Source organism: Pseudopipra pipra, chromosome Z (assembly GCF_036250125.1).
Source record: "Pseudopipra pipra isolate bDixPip1 chromosome Z, bDixPip1.hap1, whole genome shotgun sequence".
NCBI classification, from domain to species: Eukaryota; Metazoa; Chordata; class Aves; order Passeriformes; family Pipridae; genus Pseudopipra; species Pseudopipra pipra.
In genome coordinates, this window is record NC_087581.1 from 62,223,919 (window position 1) to 62,244,769 (window position 20,851).

At 38.9% G+C, this 20,851-nt stretch overlaps 1 protein-coding gene across 1 annotated transcript in view; it reads left to right on the forward strand.

The window, feature by feature from the left end:
• LOC135407079 (atrial natriuretic peptide receptor 2-like) overlaps positions 1-20,851 on the forward strand; it is a 38,356-nt gene that overhangs the window by 6,220 nt on the left and 11,285 nt on the right. Inside the window, exons 4-13 of the mRNA XM_064641805.1 lie at positions 3,820-3,924; positions 4,538-4,640; positions 6,197-6,342; positions 10,011-10,083; positions 12,323-12,470; positions 13,905-13,991; positions 14,239-14,382; positions 15,250-15,371; positions 17,011-17,152; positions 19,978-20,026. Of these exons, the coding sequence (XP_064497875.1) occupies positions 3,820-3,924; positions 4,538-4,640; positions 6,197-6,342; positions 10,011-10,083; positions 12,323-12,470; positions 13,905-13,991; positions 14,239-14,382; positions 15,250-15,371; positions 17,011-17,152; positions 19,978-20,026 (1,119 nt within the window). The remainder of the gene's footprint in view (positions 1-3,819; positions 3,925-4,537; positions 4,641-6,196; positions 6,343-10,010; positions 10,084-12,322; positions 12,471-13,904; positions 13,992-14,238; positions 14,383-15,249; positions 15,372-17,010; positions 17,153-19,977; positions 20,027-20,851) is intronic.

A 20,851-nucleotide genomic window follows, 5' to 3' on the forward strand; every position in this document is an offset into this window, starting at 1 on the left:
AACTATCTCTACCATGATAAAACAGTATTTATAATGGATCAAATCTGTTCTCCCTCCAAATAAAAGTCCAAGAGGGAAGAAGGAAGAGATCTTTTCCACTCTCAGAGCAGCAGTGTCTCTAGGGCATCAGTCTCTCTCCTTCCATGCAGCAGCTGTAGCTGGATCTCTGCCAGTATACACAAGGGGGATCTCCCAAGCCCCTCTCGGCCCTTCAGCTCCAAGCGAGGGTCTTTCTCTTCCATGGACTGCGTAGCAGGGACAAGGCTCACCTCACCACGTCATATCATGGGGTGTAAGACCCCCATGAAGGTCCCTTCCTCAGGGGATTCACCCCTGAGTCAAAACATCTCAGGCAGCTTTCAGTTGAAGGCCTTTGCCTCAAGAGTTCCATCAGAGCTCCTGTGCTCTGTCTCGGGCTGTTGCTTGGCAACAGCAGTGAGGGGGGCCAAGGTCACCCCCTCCACATTCCGTCTGGCCATCCTGGTCCAGCTTTCCAGGACGTCTGAGCTTTTCAGCCCCTCTCTCTTCTCAGTGCATGCTGCACTCCAAGATTACCACCCCTCTCCTCTCTAGGAGAGGTCTCCAAGGAGTCTGGGGAGTTTGTTTCAGTTCTTACCCAAACTCTCTCTCTCTCTGTAGAGTTTGGTTCTCTCTCTGCTGCTGGCTCTCTCTCTCAGACAACTCTGTGCCTTCCTTGGCTACGTGCCGTCTCTGCTGCTTCTTCCTTATCTCTTGGCTTTCAGCCACAGTCTCCGTCCAGTGCTGTTTTTGCCACTGCTCCTGCTGCTTACAGTGGAGGAGAAAAAATCCCAGCTTCTCAGCAACAGACCTCAGTCTAGTTTAACACCGTTTCCAAGTTTCTATAACCCCAGCTGGGGGCTCGGGGGACGTGGCCCCCCAGAGGGGCTCCTGCCCCTTTTCCTTGTGTCTTTAGAATATGGCCACGCTCTCCAACAACATCTACTACAACTACCCTCTTTTCCAGTCTGGGTGATATGTTTATATTTTGCAGAAGCGCTCATTGACTCAACCCCAAGGGTCACCACCCCCTGGGGGTTTACCATTTTATAACTTCAGGGGGAAAACTTGTGGGACTGAAGCCTGTATACACATGTCCTGAGATAGAATGATTTTTCTCCATTATATCAAAGTAAAAAAAAGAATCCAAATACAGGATAACAAAATTTTTTCATGCAGTATTAGCAAGGTCCATTCTTAGCTTGTCTGCTTGGCCTGTCTCTGAATGAATACTTAAAGTTCTGATTTTAAAAACACAGTTTGGAACACCTTAATTTTTTTTAATCTGTCAGGTAAGCCTTACCTTGCATACTAACCTTCATGCAGTTGCCCAGTTTTTCTAGTTGAGCTCCCTTCTGGCAATGTGACACATTCTTACTGATCAAAGATGGTGTAATAGAAAACCTAGTCTACACATCTTGCAGCTGTTTCATATACCCTTCTGTGCAAAGGCCTAATTACTCCACAGGAGCTCTAGTTTGCTTCTTGGCAGTCCCTTTGTAAAGCTGTTTTCTTAATGACTCCCAGAGAGCCTTAGCTGAAACCAGAACTTTGGTTAAAAGAGGAATCCCTGTTGGACCATCACACCAATACTTTTGTCTAGAACCACAGTAAAGAACTTCAACATCTCACCACTGGTATGACCTCTCCATTGTTTCTTACTTTCACAATTAGTACTGCTTGGAATTAATGTGTGGAAATGGCAAAAACATGTTAGCCAACATGCATCATCTGGCTTCTTCGTAATACTGTAAATACTTTAGTTCCTGTTTAGAGGAACTCTAAGCAGATTGACTTTCAAACAGCAAGGCCATGAGTATCACTGCATAAGATTGAACATACACTTCAAAGAAAGTTTTTCCATTGTCTGAGAAGTTTTATTTTTCACTTTTTGTTATTTTTTTTCAGTATCATGAGTTTTAAAACATTCTATTTTTGTTACCTTGACTCCATTTCTTTTGATTTAATCTATTTCTTACAGTCCTTTGAAACAAGTACCTGAAGAAATACCTGGAGATAGGAGACAGATTGAATCCTTTCAAAAAAACAAAAATCTTTGACAGCCTGTGGTGGTTTGAAACTCCCAAGAATCTAATTTCTAAGTTCAAGCCCCCCTCCCACAGTTTGCCCCTGTGAGAGGGTTTAGTGATGGTATGGACTTGATATCTTTTTCACCCCATGTGGAGAGTTTTCAGACAAAACACAACCATTCGTTATTGGGGGAAGGGGAAAATATTTACAAAGGTTTATTTACACCCACATATATATTTACATTAAATTAAATTTCTCCTTTTCTTCAATAAAAGTCCAAGAAGAAAAGAGAAAAGTCTTTCTGTCACTTCTCAGGCCACAGTTCCTTCATTTCAGTTTTCTTGTGGCACTGGTTAGTGTCCTCCATTTTTTCCAAGGCAGCAGATTTAAGTATGACAGTCAGGATTTTGGTTCTTACTTTGTGGAAATTCCAACCCTGAGCCCAAGCTTTCAGGGGATTTCCTTGTAGATCTTCACTCCTCTTGGGTTAGAACATTGAAGGCAGCTTTCAGTTCAGTCTTACCAAAGCTCTTTTGCTCTGTCCCAGCTAGACAGCTTGATAGAAACAGCAACAGCAGCAGCAGAGGGCATGGCCACCTCCTCCGCATTCCATCCTGGCTCAGCTGCCAGGACAACTCCGGGTTTTCAGCTCCTTTCTCTCTCTCCCTCTCTCTAGCTGCTGCTGCATTTCAGGGCTCCCTAGGGGTTTGGAAGTCCACCCCTCTTCAGGAAGTCTCTGGGTTTTGAGTCTTACCCCAAACCAGCTCTGTTGAGTTTACCTCTGTTTTGTTGCCAGCTCTCCCTCCTGCAGGAACATCTCTGCATCTTTCAGCCGGCTTCACATTTTCTCGCTGCTACTGGCTATCTTTTTGGCTTTCAGCCATCGCTGTCTCTGTTCAGGGCTGCTCTGCGGCCGCTTTTCAATGTCTTCTGCTGCTGCTGACAGTAAGGAAACTCTTCCAGCTCTTGATTACGGGACCTGGTCCAGCTTTGACACTATACCAGGTCTCCCGTAGCCTCAGCTGGGGGCTGGGGGCCCTTGGTTCCCAGAGGGGCTCACTGGCCCCCTGCTTCTTCCTGGCTCAGATCATGCCTACCTACCTCCTAAACTATCTTCACCACCCTCTCTTCCATTTCTGTGGGTATGTAATTTCCGTAGGGCGCATGTGGACTTTTGACTGGTCCAGTATTATCAGTGGGGCAAACTATTACTACCTCAGAGAAAAGGTTTTTCAAACCACCACACAGCCAAAATAGTCCTCCATGATTGCAGTTGTAGGAGATTTGCATCTTAATGGTTTTACTGAGAAATGCTGTGCAAACAGACAATGAAAAGGTGCTTCACTTCCTCGCTAAAGAAAAGGGAAAAAAAAAGCTGCTATATCAAAAGTAAAACTTCAATAAAACCCCTTGAGAAAAATATTAAAAGTGGGATATGATTCTGTTTCTAATACAGCAATTTCTGAAAAAGTGAATTAGCTTCATAGGGTTACTCATTCTACGAGTACACTACTGGGGCTCATTATTTTAAAAGGTAACAATATTTGTGACATTTTAACTCAGTATAAGAACAATTACTTGTCTCTTATTTTATCTTTTATTTTGTCACAGAACAGTGTTGCTTGTGTTTTGGCATATTAATTGATTTAGCTATAAATTATCACTTTATTTGCTGTTAGAGAGCATAAGTAATTTTGAGAAGGTAAAAAAGAGGAGCTAGGACTTCCATTGTGTTTTGCTTTACTGACATAAGCAATATGTCTACTAAAGGGTAAAGGAGGAATTTGTGGTCCATGGATCCCAGATGATGGTCAGATATTTACTCACACTTTGTCTACTGCTGGAAAAATGAGCCAAAGAAACTGGACTGCCAAGGTAAACTATATTTATTGCATATAGCATTTTATCTGGTTTGCTCTTTTCGGAGCTTACTTACTATTAATTAAAAGCACTTCATGTATATGCTCCCCAAACATTTATTTATGTGTTATGTGTGTAAATGATGCATATAGCTGAGTAATACCCATTCCCAACTGACTTGACTTGAAAGCAGCAGTTTTATGCCTTATGTAGTTGGTGGAAGTAATGGGGATGGGAGGAAAATGAGTCCATTTAAGGCCAACACTAACAATATACTGCATTACTGACTGGACTGTAATGCAGGTTCATATGATCATTACGGGGTTTCCGCCTGGCAGAAATAACAGAGAAGCAAACATGGCAGAATGCACAGGCCTAATAGCCCTGCGTGGTGAAAAGAATACACACCAGGAGGGCAGTCAGATCTGCCTTTCTCATAAGAGCTGTCTCTTCTCCTCCATTTTGCCCACACAGTGAAGTACACCTGCCCTTCCTGATTCTGAAAAACATGCACAAATTCTTTTGAAGGTCATCTTTTGCATACACTAGGCTTTACAGTTCTTATTGTAAAGCCTAGTGTATGCAAGAGAAACTTTGATGCTTGCTGCTTTGTTCATTTGTTTGGCAGGTTGTTTTAGTTCATGTGGGTGTGACTTCTCTCATTGCACACATCCGAGTTGGGAAAATGCAAGCTGCTCTGGAAGCAAAAACCACAGTCCTTCCTGCAGTAGGTATGATATAAAATGAAAATGTGAGGGAACTGCTTACTGACTGCAAATATGAATGCTCTTATTATTCGTGTGTGGTAACCAAGAGCAAAAGTACCTCCTATCGCAACTTAGCATTGAAAATACACAAATGTCTTTCTGAAATTCTTCTTCACATAATACTGAACATCCAAAAAAGTGTTTGAGCTTCTAACATGTATTAATCTAGAACAGCAGAAAGCCACTCTTGTCAAACAAGTAAGGTGATGATCAAATAGCATGATCAATGGCTTCAGGTACTACAAGGCTTGTCTGCAGTTCATGGGGATGTGAGAATATTCTTCTAAAAAATGTTCTGAGAATCTGGACACTCTTCATCTGAAGAGGAGCAGACAAGCCTTAAGCAAATTGGATTGGTAGAAATCCGTATTGGTTCTCTTTTTCACATAAAAATAAAATTACTCCCAAAGGCATCAGTCTTTCATTAACTTTAGTACAGCCATATGAAGGGAAGAAGAAATAACTGTAGCAATTCTCTTAGCAATGTAAAATTTAAAAATTGGACTTTGTTTAATAAGTTAGACACACGACCTGAAGAAAAATATTGGTTAAGATAGGAATGTCATCACAGTACTTGTCAGCTACTCTTCTGGAAATCTGAGAATATATTTCCCAGTGTTATGGAAAAATAAAAAGGACTGAAGCAACTCCAGTGTGAATGGAAGTATTTAGCTATAGAATTTTCTATCCATTTCAAGGCAACAGTAGCTGAGTTTTCCAGGAAACTTACACTTTATCAGAAAAGAAATGTTAAAAATGCAGCTCCCCTCAGACAGAAAGTGACTTCTGTTATTATCCCGGCATTATACTAGAATTAATGGGGCTGAGACAGAATTATTACTGAGCAGTGGGTTTTGTTTTGTTAAGGCTTTTTTTTTTTTAAAAAGTACATAGTGACATTATTACATTGAGCTCATCTCACAAGGCTGAAGTACAGCATGATATTAGTTTAGTCAGAGAGGTAAAATTGAAAGACCATTCAGGACATGGCAGAAGGAGTTTTGTCCTTCAGGGCTTCTGTTTTACATCCCATCAGATGCTGTGGATGATTTATATAAGATCTTGGAGTAAAAGAAATCCTTGTAAGATTTCTTTCTGCAGTTCCCAGTGTATTCTGCTGCTGAATAAGGGTCACTGGCTTCTGGGGATCACAAGGGCTGGATTAAGTACAAAAAATAAATAAGGAAATGCCTGCCTTGAAGAACTTTGTGTTTCAGAGAAAAACTCATACAAACAATGAAAAACACAGTAGTAGTGATGAAATGTTTTATACACAAAATATGTCAAAGCCTCTGATGTAATTAACATTTAATCTGATCAAAGAGATCCTGCATCACTTCAGAAATTCAGATTGCTCTTTCAGCTGCTGAGATGATATCTCTGAATTCCTCAAAAACTATTATTTCTGGCACTCTGAGGTTTCCTAGCTCAAGAACCATGTGTTTAGATCAGGATACTACCTCATAAATGGATAAAACTGCCTTAAAATATTCTGATACATGTTTCCTTTTTTTAATCAGTCTGTGGAGATGGCTTTTGTGAGGAAGAGGAGGGCTGTTCTATCTGTCCAGCAGACTGTGGGGAATGCCCACTTTCTGCTGATGCCAGGATAGCAATTGCCTTACCAATATGTTTAATCTGCACTGGCTTCATTTTGACAGTCATGGTAAGTATCCTTTCTCTCCTCTTCTATTTTTCTCTTGCTTCCATGATTTGATTGGATAGAATGGAGCTCTTTCTTAGTAGAGGGATAGAACTTCTTCATCCAGAACCTCTGTGCTGTGAAAGAAAGGAGAAATAAGGGAAAAAAATTATTAAGGCTTCTTTGTAAGAGAAGTCTCATTTTGTTAGAATTTTCATTCTGTAGAGAGAAGACTACAGCGGGGTGGATATATCAGTGTAAAGGAGGAAGAGGTTTTTCAAAATGGGAAGTAGGGGATGCCAGAAAAGCAAGGGTACCTTTCACTCAGAATAAAACTCTTTTACAAAATTAACTGCTTAAAAATCCTATGGAGGCCAGAACTATAAAACTATTAAAAAACAATTTAGGTAAATTCATTAGGGGACTAGATCCTTCAGGGGCCATTAAATCTCAGAGTCCAAATACAACTTGTAATGCAAAACATTCAGCTTGAGATATTCTCAAAAGAAATCATGGGAAGAGAATCTTTTTTTTTTGTTGTTTTGGTTGGCTGGGTTTTTTTAATAGGTTCATTTTCTTAGTGTAGCTGAACCAGCTTGGTTCAGTTCAAAGGGATTAATTTTGCATAGTGGTTATCAATTATTATAACAGACTCATGAAGGAAAAGCAAAAAGGGAATGAGGAGTGTATGAGTAATCGAGAAGCAGTTTTGTGTGTCTTTGAATAAAAAAGTCTATATACATAGGAGACAGCATGGTATTATGGCTTATTACTTCACAGTGCTTCTGGGAAAGATGATCTATAACCTTTATGTGTCTGCATCTTGGAAAAAAATACATTTATGATTTTCTTAACAAAGATTTAACAGGTGATTATGGCAGTTTTAGAGTCATTATAGTGATTATGTACCTGCAGATAATTTGTTTGGAACTTGGCCCATAAATCCTGTAAAACAATAAGCTACTCTTTCCTCAGGAATTCCTTCTCTTTCTATCTTGTGCTGCAGTTGCAGTAGGCAACTACACTGAGAGGGAGTGAGCAGGAGAAGGCTGATGGTCCACAAATTGAGGTACTAAGGGATGCCTGAATCACAATTAGATTTTTTTCTCTATTCTGTGCCTCACTCTGTGGCTTTGTGAGTTAGGAACAGAAGCAATGTTGAGAACTATTTGAGTATTTATAGTTCACAAAAAAGCTGTGACAATGACTTTATGGTAACTGTCCCGTGAAATCATATGATCTGACAGAAATGTGTAATTGGACAGATGAGAAATTCGAAAGGTTTTAAGTAACAAGCATTTGCATTTTAGAAAGAGCAATCCAGTTTCTTGGCCTTGCATAGGCTTCTTTAAATGTCTGGTAGCAAAATTTAGCTATTATTTCTGCTATTTTTCTGCAGGCTTTGAGTTTATATTTTTTCTTCTTGCATGGCTTGGACAAGTGTATCCTCTCCTGGATTAGGAGCTGACTGGAGGGTCGGGCCCAGAGAGTGCTGGTGAATGGAGCTGCATCCAGCTGGCAGCCGGTCACCAGTGGTGTTCCCCAGGGATCAGTGTTGGGTCCAGTCCTGTTTAACATCTTTATTGATGATTTAGATGAGGGGATTGAGTCCATCATCAGCAAATTTGCTGATGACACCAAATTGGGAGGGAGTGTCGACCTGCTGGAAGGCAGGAGGGCTCTGCAGAGGGATCTGGATAGACTTGAGAGATGGGCTGATTCCAATGGGATGAAGTTCAATAAAGCCAAGTGCCAGGTCCTGCACTTTGGCCACAACAACCCCCTGCAGCGCTACAGGCTGGGCACAGAGTGGCTGGAAAGCAGGTAGGCAGAAAGGGACCTGGGGGTACTAATTGACAGGAAGCTCAACATGAGCCAACAGTGTGCCCAGGTGGCCAAGAAGGCCAATGGGATCTTGTCCTGTATCAAAAATAGCGTGGCCAGCAGGACCAGGGAAATGATCCTTCCCCTGTACTCTGCGTTGGTGAGGCCACACCTTGAGTATTGTGTTCAGTTCTGGGCCCCTCAGTTCAGAAAGGATATTGAGGTGCTGGAGCGGGTCCAGAGAAGAGCAACAAGGCTGGTGAAGGGACTGGAGCACAAGTCCTATGGGGAGAGGCTGAGGGAGCTGGGGTTGTTTAGCCTGGAGAAGAGGAGGCTCAGAGGTGACCTCATCACCGTCTATAACTACCTGAAGGGAAGTTCTGGCCAGGTGGGGGTTGGTCTCTTCTCTCAGGCACTCAGCAATAGGACAAGGGGACACGGGCTTAAGCTGCGCCAGGGGAAATTTAAGTTGGAAATCAGGAGAAGATTCTTTACAGAGAGAGTGATCAGGCATTGGAATGGGCTGCCCAGAGAGGTGGTGGATTCACCATCCCTGGAGATTTTTAAACGCAGATTGGACGTGGCACTGAGTGCCATGATCTAGTAAATGGACTGGATTTGGACCAAGGGTTGGACTCGATGATCTCGGAGGTCTTTTCCAACCCAATCGATTCTATGATTCTATGATTCTATGATTTCTGTATACATATTCCTATACGTATAATGATATGGGAATGATGTAGTGATAACTTCTTCAATAACAGCATCTTTTTTTAAAAAAAGTTTTATTGGTTTTATTGTAGCAAGCTAGGAAAGATTATTTTATCCAATTCGGTTACTGATAAAATGTAAAAAGAACCATCTGGAAACTAATGCCTTCTTTAATCACTCAAGTAGAAGAAAGGATTCGTTTGATATCAAGTTTGATATTCGTTTGATATCAAGTGTCTATAGCAAGCCTGATAGTCACTTCCTGATAATAAGTCTTTGTACAGTCATACCTCTACAAGATAAAAGTAGGTTTCTTTCCTCAAAAACCTTTTGAAATAAATGGGATGAAATAATTTGATTTAATGGGCTCTATATTTGCTACGAATTTCTCCCAATTATGTCGATACAATTTTCACATCATGTTCCTTGTGTATGAACTTGTCACCTGTTTCAGAGAAAACATGCATCATTCCTAGTATAATTCCAGTCTCTAGGAAATGCTATAATGATGGTAAAATGCTGCTTTGATTTGACATTTCGGCATTGACTGCAGCCATTAAAACTGTATAATTTAAACTGGTGCTCATTTGAAATCATGTATTTATACTTTAGTTTTTCATGTCAGCTCTACAAAAAATCAGCTATTAGATCAATGCCTTCTTCACTGATACTTCAAGTAGCCAGAGATTCCCTACCTAATACTCTTTATGCTAGAGTACTTGACATAATATGGCCTAGTTTGTAGACTGGGGGCTTGGAGCTGGGATGTATTGTGTTCTTGTCATACACTTACATAGCATAACACATGTTCATGACATGAGGGGATGTGAACCACTCATTTGATGTCCAGACTGAAATATAAATGCATAAACATTGATAATAATGGAGAGTTTATAGCCAATGCAAAATATGACATGTAATTACTTTTAGAATATAGACTGTACAGTGCTTAATATATTTATTATGTGCTGTTTTCTTCCAAGCCTCTTATTAATAATTTGGTTCAAACCTTACTCATAAGAAGTATGTTGAATGTTTAAATATCAGATTTGGTTTGGATACTTATACACTTTCATATTTGATAAGAATAATCTCTGGTTTAATTTCTTCAAAGGCATTGGGGCTACATTAGGAATGAATTTGATTTATTTTTGTAGTGGTTTCAATATCAGAAACAAAAGATGCTTTGGGATGAAAGTTGGATTATAGATTTCACCTGCATCAAACAAGGTTAGTAACTTGTCATTTTGATACTGTGATCAGTTTCTTTAATAATTTTGAGAAATAATCTCCATTATAAGTAGATTTTTACATTTCAAGGGTCTTACAAAAGGTGAACCAATCTGTGAAAGACATATCCAATGTTTCATTTCTGTTACCTCTGTGAACTGGTCACTGATATGTTTCTTTCTTGAAGCTTCAGATGTCAAAGTTATTTTAAATAGTTTCCTTCTTTTTATTTACATTGATTTGTCAATTGAAAAAGACAAGCCTATGCCAAAATAAAAAGACAGCTTCTGAACTTGGACAAAATAAATTACAATTACTTCAGTGAGTGTATCATTCAGTATAATTGGTCTCTGACTAAGTTGCCCCTGAATTGCACAAATATATTACAATATAACACGATCATAATTTCTCTCAGTGTATGCTATCTGTCACAGACTTGCTGCAAAAAGTAATTCATTGTGGCCAATGGGTTTTTTACTATTTTATCTTCTGACTATAAGTCATGATTTAATTGGTTCTAATTAAATAAATTAAGAATAAATTCAGATCTTATTATATGCTTTACTGTGCTACGCTTAAAATAGGCGTAGATTATTTACTTTGCTGCTTCATGATTTAGCATTCAGAAGGAAAACAATACCTAGATCTTCAGAAAGGGTAAATCTGTAGAAATCTGCTGAAGTCTGTAGGCCTGTGCTGATGCACACTCTCTCACTGTGTGTGCCTCTGAGGAACTGCTAAGCAGATGTCTGCTTTATCTGTGTTATGTTATTGTGTTGCTAGTGTCAAGATGTTCTTGTGATAATATATAGTAGGGATGCTTTCAGCCTTAATTTTTGTATAGCTTTGATATGATATTCTTTTTGCTGTAATAAGAAATTTTGGCTTAGGAATTAATTTGATTACATAAATCAAAATGAATTTAAATCCAGATTTGTGAATACAGAAATGGAGGAAAGTGTCTTTCAACATAGCAAATGTAACAAGACCAAATTTTCAGCTAATAGTGAATCAGAAAATGTCATAAACATCGCACATGAGGAGAAACATTAGAAAGAGACTCAGAGAAACTAGAAGCATGACCAAAAAATAACACATTAAAAATTAGTTTGAAAAATCAAAGAAGAAAGACAAGCTTTCTTGGAGAGAAGCCTGCGAAGCAACAATATTGTTTAAGACCTAGGAGTGATAATTAACAACTTAATGGGGACTGATAACATTATGAGATTTAGTAACAACCAGTACGTCTTCTCTGGATAAAGCTGTTCAGAGCTACCCAGTGTAGCCTGAAATGCACAGTTATCTAAATGGAAACAGATCATCAGTGTTCTACCCAGGGTATGTAGCCTGTAAAATGAAAAATTAGCCTTATTTTTTCAAGATAACTTCTCTTTTTTTTTGCTTTGCACCACAAATAGAGATATAGATGTACACTCTTATATACACACTCTTATTCTCAAAGCCGTCTCAGGGATTTCTAATATATTTCTGGGTGGAATGCTGTAGAAAGACTTAAAATGTCAATGCAATTTTGACCTGCATATGGATAATACTGTGGTGTGGGAACATGGCAGTTCTAATCCAAGCTGAGATGCTGAACTTTCTCAGCAGCATTTTATTGGATACTTCTACCAGACTTGAGAGCTCTCAGCATTTCTGAGACTAATTGGCTAAATCTGGATTTTAATTGGACATGGTTAAACAATGTGTAATTATTGAATTTGTTTTGAAGTACCTTTGTCACCTTGAGCTGGTCAACAGAGATTAAAAACATACATCGAGATCACTGTGTATTTTTTTCATCTTTCTGCATTGTTGCTCTTCTCTGACTTCAGTCTGGTGTCAGAATCACTTCCCACATTCTTGTACTTTACAGTCTTCTAGGAGCTCCAAATAGACTTGTTAAAGTATAGCACAGGGCTTGCTCTCCTTCCCTGGGTTCTGTCCTCAGCATCTATGTAGCAGCAAGGGCTAATCATGTCAGGAGTAGAGAAGTAAAAATTGCATCAGATCCTGAAGATTAGTGAGAAAGATCTCTGGCAATGAATCATCTTTGGAACTTCTTCACTTTTTATGTAGCAGTCACATCCCAGGCAATGGTTTTCTGTCTTAAGTGTTAACAAGAGCAGCTGAGATGTAAAGATTTGGAGAATTCCCTTTATTTGTTTGCCTCTGGAGTCTCTGCCTGTGCAATAATAGGCATCTTCAGGTGATTTTTCTCATCCCACATCCCGTTTAGATCATGTCATGCGGACAGTAACAGGAAGCATGATGAGTGCTCCCCCAGCACCCAGTGTCTCCAACGTCAGCTGTATCACTGCTCTGAGCTCCTGCACAGCAGCTGCCAACATGTCCAGGAAACAATACTTCACCCAGACTGGAAGATAGTAAGTCAATGTATTACTATTTTACTTCAGTGCCTACTATATTACAATTCCACCTTGAATTTCTGGTTCTTGCCACTTTACTATTGAATGGGCACTAAAAAAGCTTGAATTTTTCTTGTTAGGCCAAATCCGGTAAGTTAAGATCATCATCTGACTTCTGTACCAAATATTGGCTGTGGAGTATTTTATATGCCAGGCTTCTGGTTTGTCTTTCGTTTCTCCTTTTCTCTTAGGGACTACAGTCTGCTAAAGAATGGTCCTTGCTGTTCAAACATATTTGGAACCAAGGTTTTTGTGAAGCCCTTTTTCTAAAATGCGGGCAGAGAGCACAGCTAGGTTCTCTGCACTAAAGAGCAGCATGTTAGAAATCTTGTCCTTAAACCAGCTAATGTGACTGAATGTTCAGAGCATTTCACCTCTGGATCAAATTATAAGAGTGCACATCTATGTAGACAGATGGTATAGGCATATCTTGCTATCCAGAAAGCAATTTTTCCCATAAAAGTAGTATAAATAAGGGGTAGGAGGGGAACACGTGCAAAGATGGAAGCAATACCTACCACGTTATACCTGACATGTAGGGCAAGATCTGTGCTTTGCAGAATAAAGAAGCTTACTTAGGACCATTGGCTGGGGGAACAGCTGCTTTTTCAGCATAGATTGTGGAAAATCACAGCCACTTCACTGATGTAACACTGTGATGTAGCACTGATCTTTTATATTAGACATTTTTGCTTCTTCTTTCTGAAAGGTGACATTTTCATCATCATCGTCATTATCATCTTCCTCAGATGCCTCAAGGTTAAAAATATTCAGCAAGGGTGAAAAATGTAAGAATGGGGCATTCAGTCTCATTGGCAAAGCAGCTACAGCTGCTACACCACAGACCCCATACTCTGTGTTTATATGGTGGGTATCACTTAAATTCCTGCAGGTATCTCCATTGGATTCCTTTAACAAGGAAAATTGCTTTGTTGTCTATCAAACTCAGCTGCTTCATTGCTGAGAATGCTTAGCCCCATGAGAGCAGAAGTATGTGAAATGTCAGTGAGGGATCTATGGAATGGTAGCCAGAATTCATGGATAAGGAGGGATGTGGCTCAATGTGTTTCTCTCTCTCTGACACTTCCTTTGCTGCTACTCCATCACTGAACTGCCTCAACTGACCTTAACGCTCACAATCCGAATGTTGTTCACAGATCAAGATTGCTTGAATGCAATCACTAATTCTTCCTTTGTCAGTAGAAACAGGGTCCTGTCAGGTGTCATAGATTCAGATTTACAACCACATATGGAAATGCTTAAATTCTCTGCCTCATCTCTAATTGTATGAAACTGTTCAACTCTAGAAAGTATATCTTGTCCATTTTTGTAGTATTGCTGGCTTAGGAATTTGGTCTAAAACTCTATGAATAGCATTTCATTCTGTTTCAGTGATGGTAGAACAGTGGCCATAAAGAAAATAATGAAGAAAGCATTCACATTGTCTAAATCCATACGTAAAGAAGTAAAGCAAGTGAGGTAAGAAGTGAAATCTGAAAAGTGTTATTCCTTTTTTGACTGGTTGTTTCGGGTTTAAAATGTGACCATAAATTCATATTCCTCTTTCTTTCAAATTTTGGTTTAACACCAGATCAAAATCTCCTTATTCCTGTCTTACTTTTTTCTCTACATTGTAAGACAAGGCACTTTCCATCTACCGTATAAAAAGCAGGAGGCACATTCATGAAAATTGCCACTATGCTGTGATTTCTGTTGAATTTCACAGGGAACTTGACCATCCCAATCTCTGCAAATTCATTGGAGGTTGTATAGAAGTCCCAAATGTTGCCATTGTCACGGAGTACTGCCCCAAGGGAAGCCTGAGTGATGTGCTCTTCAATGAAGACATTCCTTTGAACTGGGGTTTCAGGTAGGAAACAAAGTTTTGAGAAGTTGAATGAGGCATGCTGTGATATATGCTGTTTAGGGAAAGATGTTAAATTTTAGATGATGTTCTTGGAGAGAGAGGCCTGTACTGTGATATGGAGAGAATGAAGAAGCAAGCAAGCAAGCAAATTCAAATATTCAGTCCAACTTGTCTTCCATTTTTTTGGATAAATCATAAGTTTAGTGCTGGTCATGCTAAGGCAAAGACTTTTCAACTCTTGGCTAGAGAGACCTGCAGAAACTGCTTTAAAACCTTTTTTCCCCATGTAACTTAATTTTGTTCCCAAATATCTTGAGCATCCCTATTTAACTAAAAATCACTGCACCTTTGTTTATGAAGACATATTGATTACCTGGTTAGCATATTTACAAATGCTTCATTATACCTACCAATAGAGAGAATAAGCTCATATTGTTGATGAAACTTCCACAAAGGCAATGACATTGTTTTTTGAAATTGATCTTCTTGTCACACCCTTTCTGCTTCTGCTTTGTGTTTGCCTTCAGCAAAGAAAAAGATTTTGAGGAAAGAAAACTTCCAAACAAAGTGAGAAAGTTAATAAAATTGTTTCTCTTGTAAACATTTGAAAACGCTCCCAAGGATACAAAAGTACTGGCAATTTCTAGAAGAAACTCAGCTGTCTTAATAGAGGCTAAAGGCCCGCAGGCTCACACAAATGAGTGGGAGTTAAGGGCTTTCAGCCACCCACCTTAAATATTTTGGAAAATTGAGCATGGGAACACAAATTGAAAGCTATAAGGTGTGTTTCTGTAAAATTCAGTAGGCTTTGGAGCCACTCTTGACTGAAAGTTGAGTGGAAATATCAGCTTACTGACTTTTATCTTTCAGGTTTTCTTTTGCTACTGATATTGCACAAGGAATGGCTTATCTTCACCGCCACAAAGTGTATCATGGACGGCTGAAGTCTAATAACTGTGTGATAGATGACCGGTGGGTTTGCAAAATTGCAGGTAAAAAGTAGATAAGAAAAAAATTTCAAAACTGTCTGCTAACCCACTAATGTGTATAGATTTCACACTCAACACTCTTTCCAAGTGCCTTCATGCTGATGTTTCATGTGGAATTGCCAACTGTACCAGACTTCAGCAGAAGTGGCCTGTGCTGAAGCAAGTTTTGTGTTATATTATCAAGTCAAGTGAATTAATATGTGTCACTGATGCATTCATCAGACTGCACAAAGGATGGAGTTCATCAGCATCGGTCTGAGGAGAAACTGTGCCTCACTCTCAGTTTTGATACAGCGAGAAAACCTGAGCCATGGACAAAGATGTGTAGTAATGTTGACCGATTGGTAAACACAATGTAGTTTCATGGAGAAAAATAGACTCAACTCAGAGCTTTTCAGCCCTTTACACAAAACTGAATTGTATTCTCCCAGAGACAGAGCTACAGTTCTGGTCTGCTCCTGGTACAGGAAGACAGCCTGTGGAAGCAGGAATGCCACTGAAGAGTCTAGTTTAATTTGCAGCTGCCAAGGCAAATTAAGGCAATGATCATCTCTTCTACTTTCTCTCCAAAGTTATCACACCCTCTAACCCATAGCCATCCTAAAAGAAGCAGCAACAGATTTGTTTTTTAATGGAATATCCTATGACTAAGGCTTCCACACAGGGCCAGGCCTGCTTTTCCAAGTTGTTCAGTATTCTAGTGCCTTCAGAACTGCCTGCTCTGCTTAAAGCCTGTTCTTGAGAAAAGCATAAAAAATAGACTTAGTTGGATTACATCAGCTACATCACCTTAACACAGCTCGTCTCAGTTAAATAGGATCTCTGTGAAATCATTCAGAAGTTATATAGTTCCACTGTAGCAATTTCAAATTTTCATGGCTTATCCGGATGTGATAATATCAAACCAACATCACAAATAATGAATGTGGGAGCTATTTGAAAAATTACCTCCAACATAAAGAACTAATCTCTAAGACCATCTTATTTAGAGGTCACTCCAGATAAAAGGAGACATCTGCATCCAACCTTCCCATACACAGCAGAGTGCTGTTTACGTAAGAAAGAAAAATGAAGTCGGTTGTTTTTTTTTTCCTTCTCACCAATTCTGAGTCATATGCTGAGCATCCCTTCTATATTAGGCTAGAAATATAGATGGAAAGATGTTTCACATCTATGCTGCCTTTGTTCTGATGCTAGTGGTGTGCAAGTAACACCCACCATCTGCTTTTCAGTCGTTAGTCTGTCTAACTAGTAATTACTTTAGCAACCTGCCACCAGAGATAAGTATCAAGGGACAAGGTAGAACAAAAACCTGCATTTACAGGCTAACTCTTGCACTGAGGTGAGACTATTATCTGAATATAATTTGATGAAATCATAAAATAATTCTTATTGGAGGAGGTTACGTAGTTCAACTTCCCTGCTGTTATGCAGTCCTACCTATATATTTGGTTTCCAGTCGCTATATTTGCAACTGTTTAGGGAGGCAAGACCACCAAAACCACACTATTTCTAGACTAACATGTGTATTTTAAATAGGGAAAACCAATTCCTTTAGACTAGTTATGTTACTGTCTACTATTGCAGGCATTTCAGTGAAGTAACCACCGAATAGTTTGTTCCCTGTTTTCTTTCACGCTAGATTATGGTTTGCAGTCATACAGAAAAGAAGATTCTCCTGAGGGATCAAGCTCATGCCAGCAGCATTTGATACAGATTTACACAGCTCCTGAAATACATTCGCTTTCGGAGTTTGAACCCAATTCTATGACAGATGTCTACAGGTAGTTAAGTTTTCCTGATCTTGCACTTAGTGATCTCATCTTGAGTATGTTTACATGACAATTAAGCTCAGTACAATTCTGTTGTCACTCCAAGTATATGTTTGATTGTAGTTTTTAGAAGATTGGTCCTGGAATACAAAATAGCACAGATAACATAGGATCTTCTCTTTCAAGGTAGATAACCAAATACTGCATTCACTGAATATAAATGGAAAGTTTGCCAAATGAATTGTAAGGAGTCACTCTAGACTGGTAGATAAAAAGGCATAAAGATGTGCTACTATCTATCCATCCATTTTTCCTGTTACTGTTTCTTACGAGAAGGTGGATTATTTTCAATAATGGCAATACTTAAAAAGTTAGTAGAACTTTCCAGGATGTCACAATAAACATATGCATCCATAATTTCATAATTAATGTCTATACATTATTTGCTGCATATACACAGTGACATTTTTGGTTTACAGAGGAAAAAATAAAGGTCAGAAGAAGAATAGATGCACTAGTGAATAGCTTTTGAAAAGCTTTTATAGAATAGCATTTTCCAATGGTTTATTTGGCTATCAAGTTGTGCCCTGCCAGTGGTGGATAGCTTCTATACAACCACTTTTCAGATAAGTGGGATTACAATTGTAGACAAGTGTATGCATATTAAATGTGCTAGAACACTACTAATTTTAATCCATTCTGTCAGGTTACCTAAGCAAGAATTTGAGATCACAGTAGTATTTATGTCTATAGGTTTAAATATGTCCCGAGAATTTGCTTCAAAATGTTTCAGCTAAGGTAGTTTGAGATTGTGTTGGTGTTTCTGACTACCGTCATTCGTCCTGTGTCAGTCCATACTTTTTCAATATGGAGTGGTGTTAGGAAGTACTGTGCTCCAACTAAACAACAATTTTAGGGTTGTCTCATACATTCCAGTTTATCATTGCCATGAAAATGTTTCCTAGTCTTATCTGTTCTCGTTTTGCTCCTGTTTGGAAAAGATATTGTTACTTGACTTTGCAGGCAACTCGGCCTCCTGAAAGCATTTCTTGCCAAGGATTCCCCTTAAAGTAGTCTTAAGATCTGCTTTACTCATGTCATACATGACTACAATGAACTTTTGGCAGACTCAATGAATCTATCTTGCTGTCAATCTGTGTATTTGCAAAATCCAGATCTACTCTTGTGGTACTGCACTTGATCCTTTCTTGGTAAAAAAAAAATAAAACAGTAAGAGATAAAATCAGAAGAGGGAGAAGATCAACATGGAGACAGTGAAGATAAAGATGTACCCTGTATGATTAAAAAAATCTTATCTGGGCTATTCTTCAGAATTTGCTTTTTAACAAATTTTGTGTTTGATGATATGAGCAGGGATTAAGCCTTCCTGATACATGTGTGTGGGCTCACTGGCCAGGGAGCGTTGACCCAGTCTTGAAATCCTCAGTTTTTATCCATGCAAAAATTCCATTAATATTTCTGAAGATAAGGCCCAAATAAAAAATTAGTAGTGGGACTTGTAATTTACTGTGCTCTTACAGATGAATCACTTGCTCTTGAATTTCTCTGGGGAAAGTGTTGGTCAGATGGGAAGGCTAAAATGGAAATGAGAACAGGAGCACGAAAGCAGCTCCTGATTTGAGCTGAAGAGGCTGTTACCACTCACAGTTTCTCTGAGATCAGCTCCCCTTGATTTCATTATGTGAATCTTAATGTCCACTATGTTAGGACTTTATTGAGCAGTGCTGATAAAGCTGAATTAAATCAATACTGCTTTATCAGAGTTACCATCATCTAATTATTCTCCTCTAAAATCTGTTTTAGCTTTGTTGTCCCACCAGGTTTGATATTGCTTTCTACTACCAAATCACCCCCAAATTAACAGAAAAATCTCATCAGATTAATTTCTACAGTATTCAGCATAGTTTATATTTATTATTTTATTTGCCAGTGGTGGTCCACAAGTGGACTGAAAGACAGATATACATATCCCATTATACAACCAGAATGTCTTACAGAACAGAGCAACCATTAGCAACACAACAGACTGCAAACCAATATTCTCCATAAAAGTAAATGTTACCAAGCAGAGCTGCATGCAGGGGGTTAATTATTACACTGTTTCAATATATAAAGAGACGAGCATCTTTGCCAGGCCTGTTGGCTGGAGGAGGTGCTTACTTCTGAGACATCACTGTTCTAAAAGATCTCTAGTGGGTTCAGTGAGGAGGTTTAACACCCAGTTGTTAGTGTCTTTTTCCATTCTTCTTCCTTGATGAATATGTTTGACCTTGGTTCAACTGAGGAAGATGATGATGAGGAAAATATAATTCAGAAGGAACAAGCAGACATGTCTACTATAAAATATCTATTCTGGACACACTGTGTCATCCTTGACTTTATGGAGATTTTTTAGACAGTGATCTGTGCTGAAAAGAAGCCAATCCTCCAACTGATGGTCATGATGAACCTACTCCTGCCCCTTGATTGGAGCACAAATCAGTCCTCTGTGTTTGACTGGATTATGTACGCATCTCTGCACATATCAACTCTGGATTCCATTAATTCTTCCAGAGAAAATTGCTTTGCTATCCATCAAATTCAAACTCTTTATCTCTGGGCTTGATAACTGTGAGAGGATAATGCTATGAAACATTTGGTAACAGATTTCTGAAAACACAGAGCAGTACACACAGCAGCACTTTTGCCATCCTTCCTTTTCAGATACTGGGCTTTCAGTCATACAACAGGGAAGAATAAGAAATCATGGAAAGAAGAAATCACTGAGTCCATTGACTGTTATTTCATTAAGATTTTGCTTTGTTTTTATTCTGCAGTTATGCCATTATTTTACTAGAAATTGCCACAAGAAGTGACCCTATGCCAGTAAGTAAAGATGAACTCCCTGTGAAATTTGCATGACTGCTTTGATTCTGTTTCTGCTGAAGACATAAACCAAACTTTGAGTAACTGCACCTTTGAGTTACTTTTTGAGTACACATTTTCCTTGTGATTTTCTTGGTGTTAGTTCAGTTCCCATGGAACATTGCAATCAGAGCTTCCTCATACACCTATCTCTCTTCCCTTTCAGACCTTTGAAGAAGAGCAGATGATAAAAATAATGTGGCTCCAAACCTGACTTTTGATTAGTTCTGTGAGGCTTAATGGTGGCAGGGAGGGATGCAGAGGGAACATATGTCCTAATATCTTCCTTTTTATTCTATTCTTCCTTTTCCTGCCATGCAAGAGCCCTTTTAGTGGAATCTTGAGTGCTAGAAAGGCAAATGAGCTTCTCTCCATAAGGAAAATCTCTATTTTGCATGTGTCTTGTGATCAGTGGTAAATGGCAAATACACAAAAAAATGCACCTTATAATTGAAACCAGATGGTCTGGATATGTAACCATGTTGTCTCTGAAATAATTTGCTTAACAGGAATTGTAACAATGAAGTCTTGAAACTACCATTCTTCCAATCATGACAGTTTGTGATAAAGCAATGTAGGCCTTATGATTTTTAAATGTTTCCCAATATCTTGCCAGGTATTCAATTGTTTATCTCATGTAAACACTGCAATTAAAGCCTTTCAGCTATGAAAAAGCTTTTAGAAAAAGTGACCCAGTTTAGACTAGTTATATGCTTTTTTATCCTTTTTATTTTCTTTCTTGCACCCTTATGTAAAGAAGCAGAGCAGGAAGTGATAAGGGAAGAT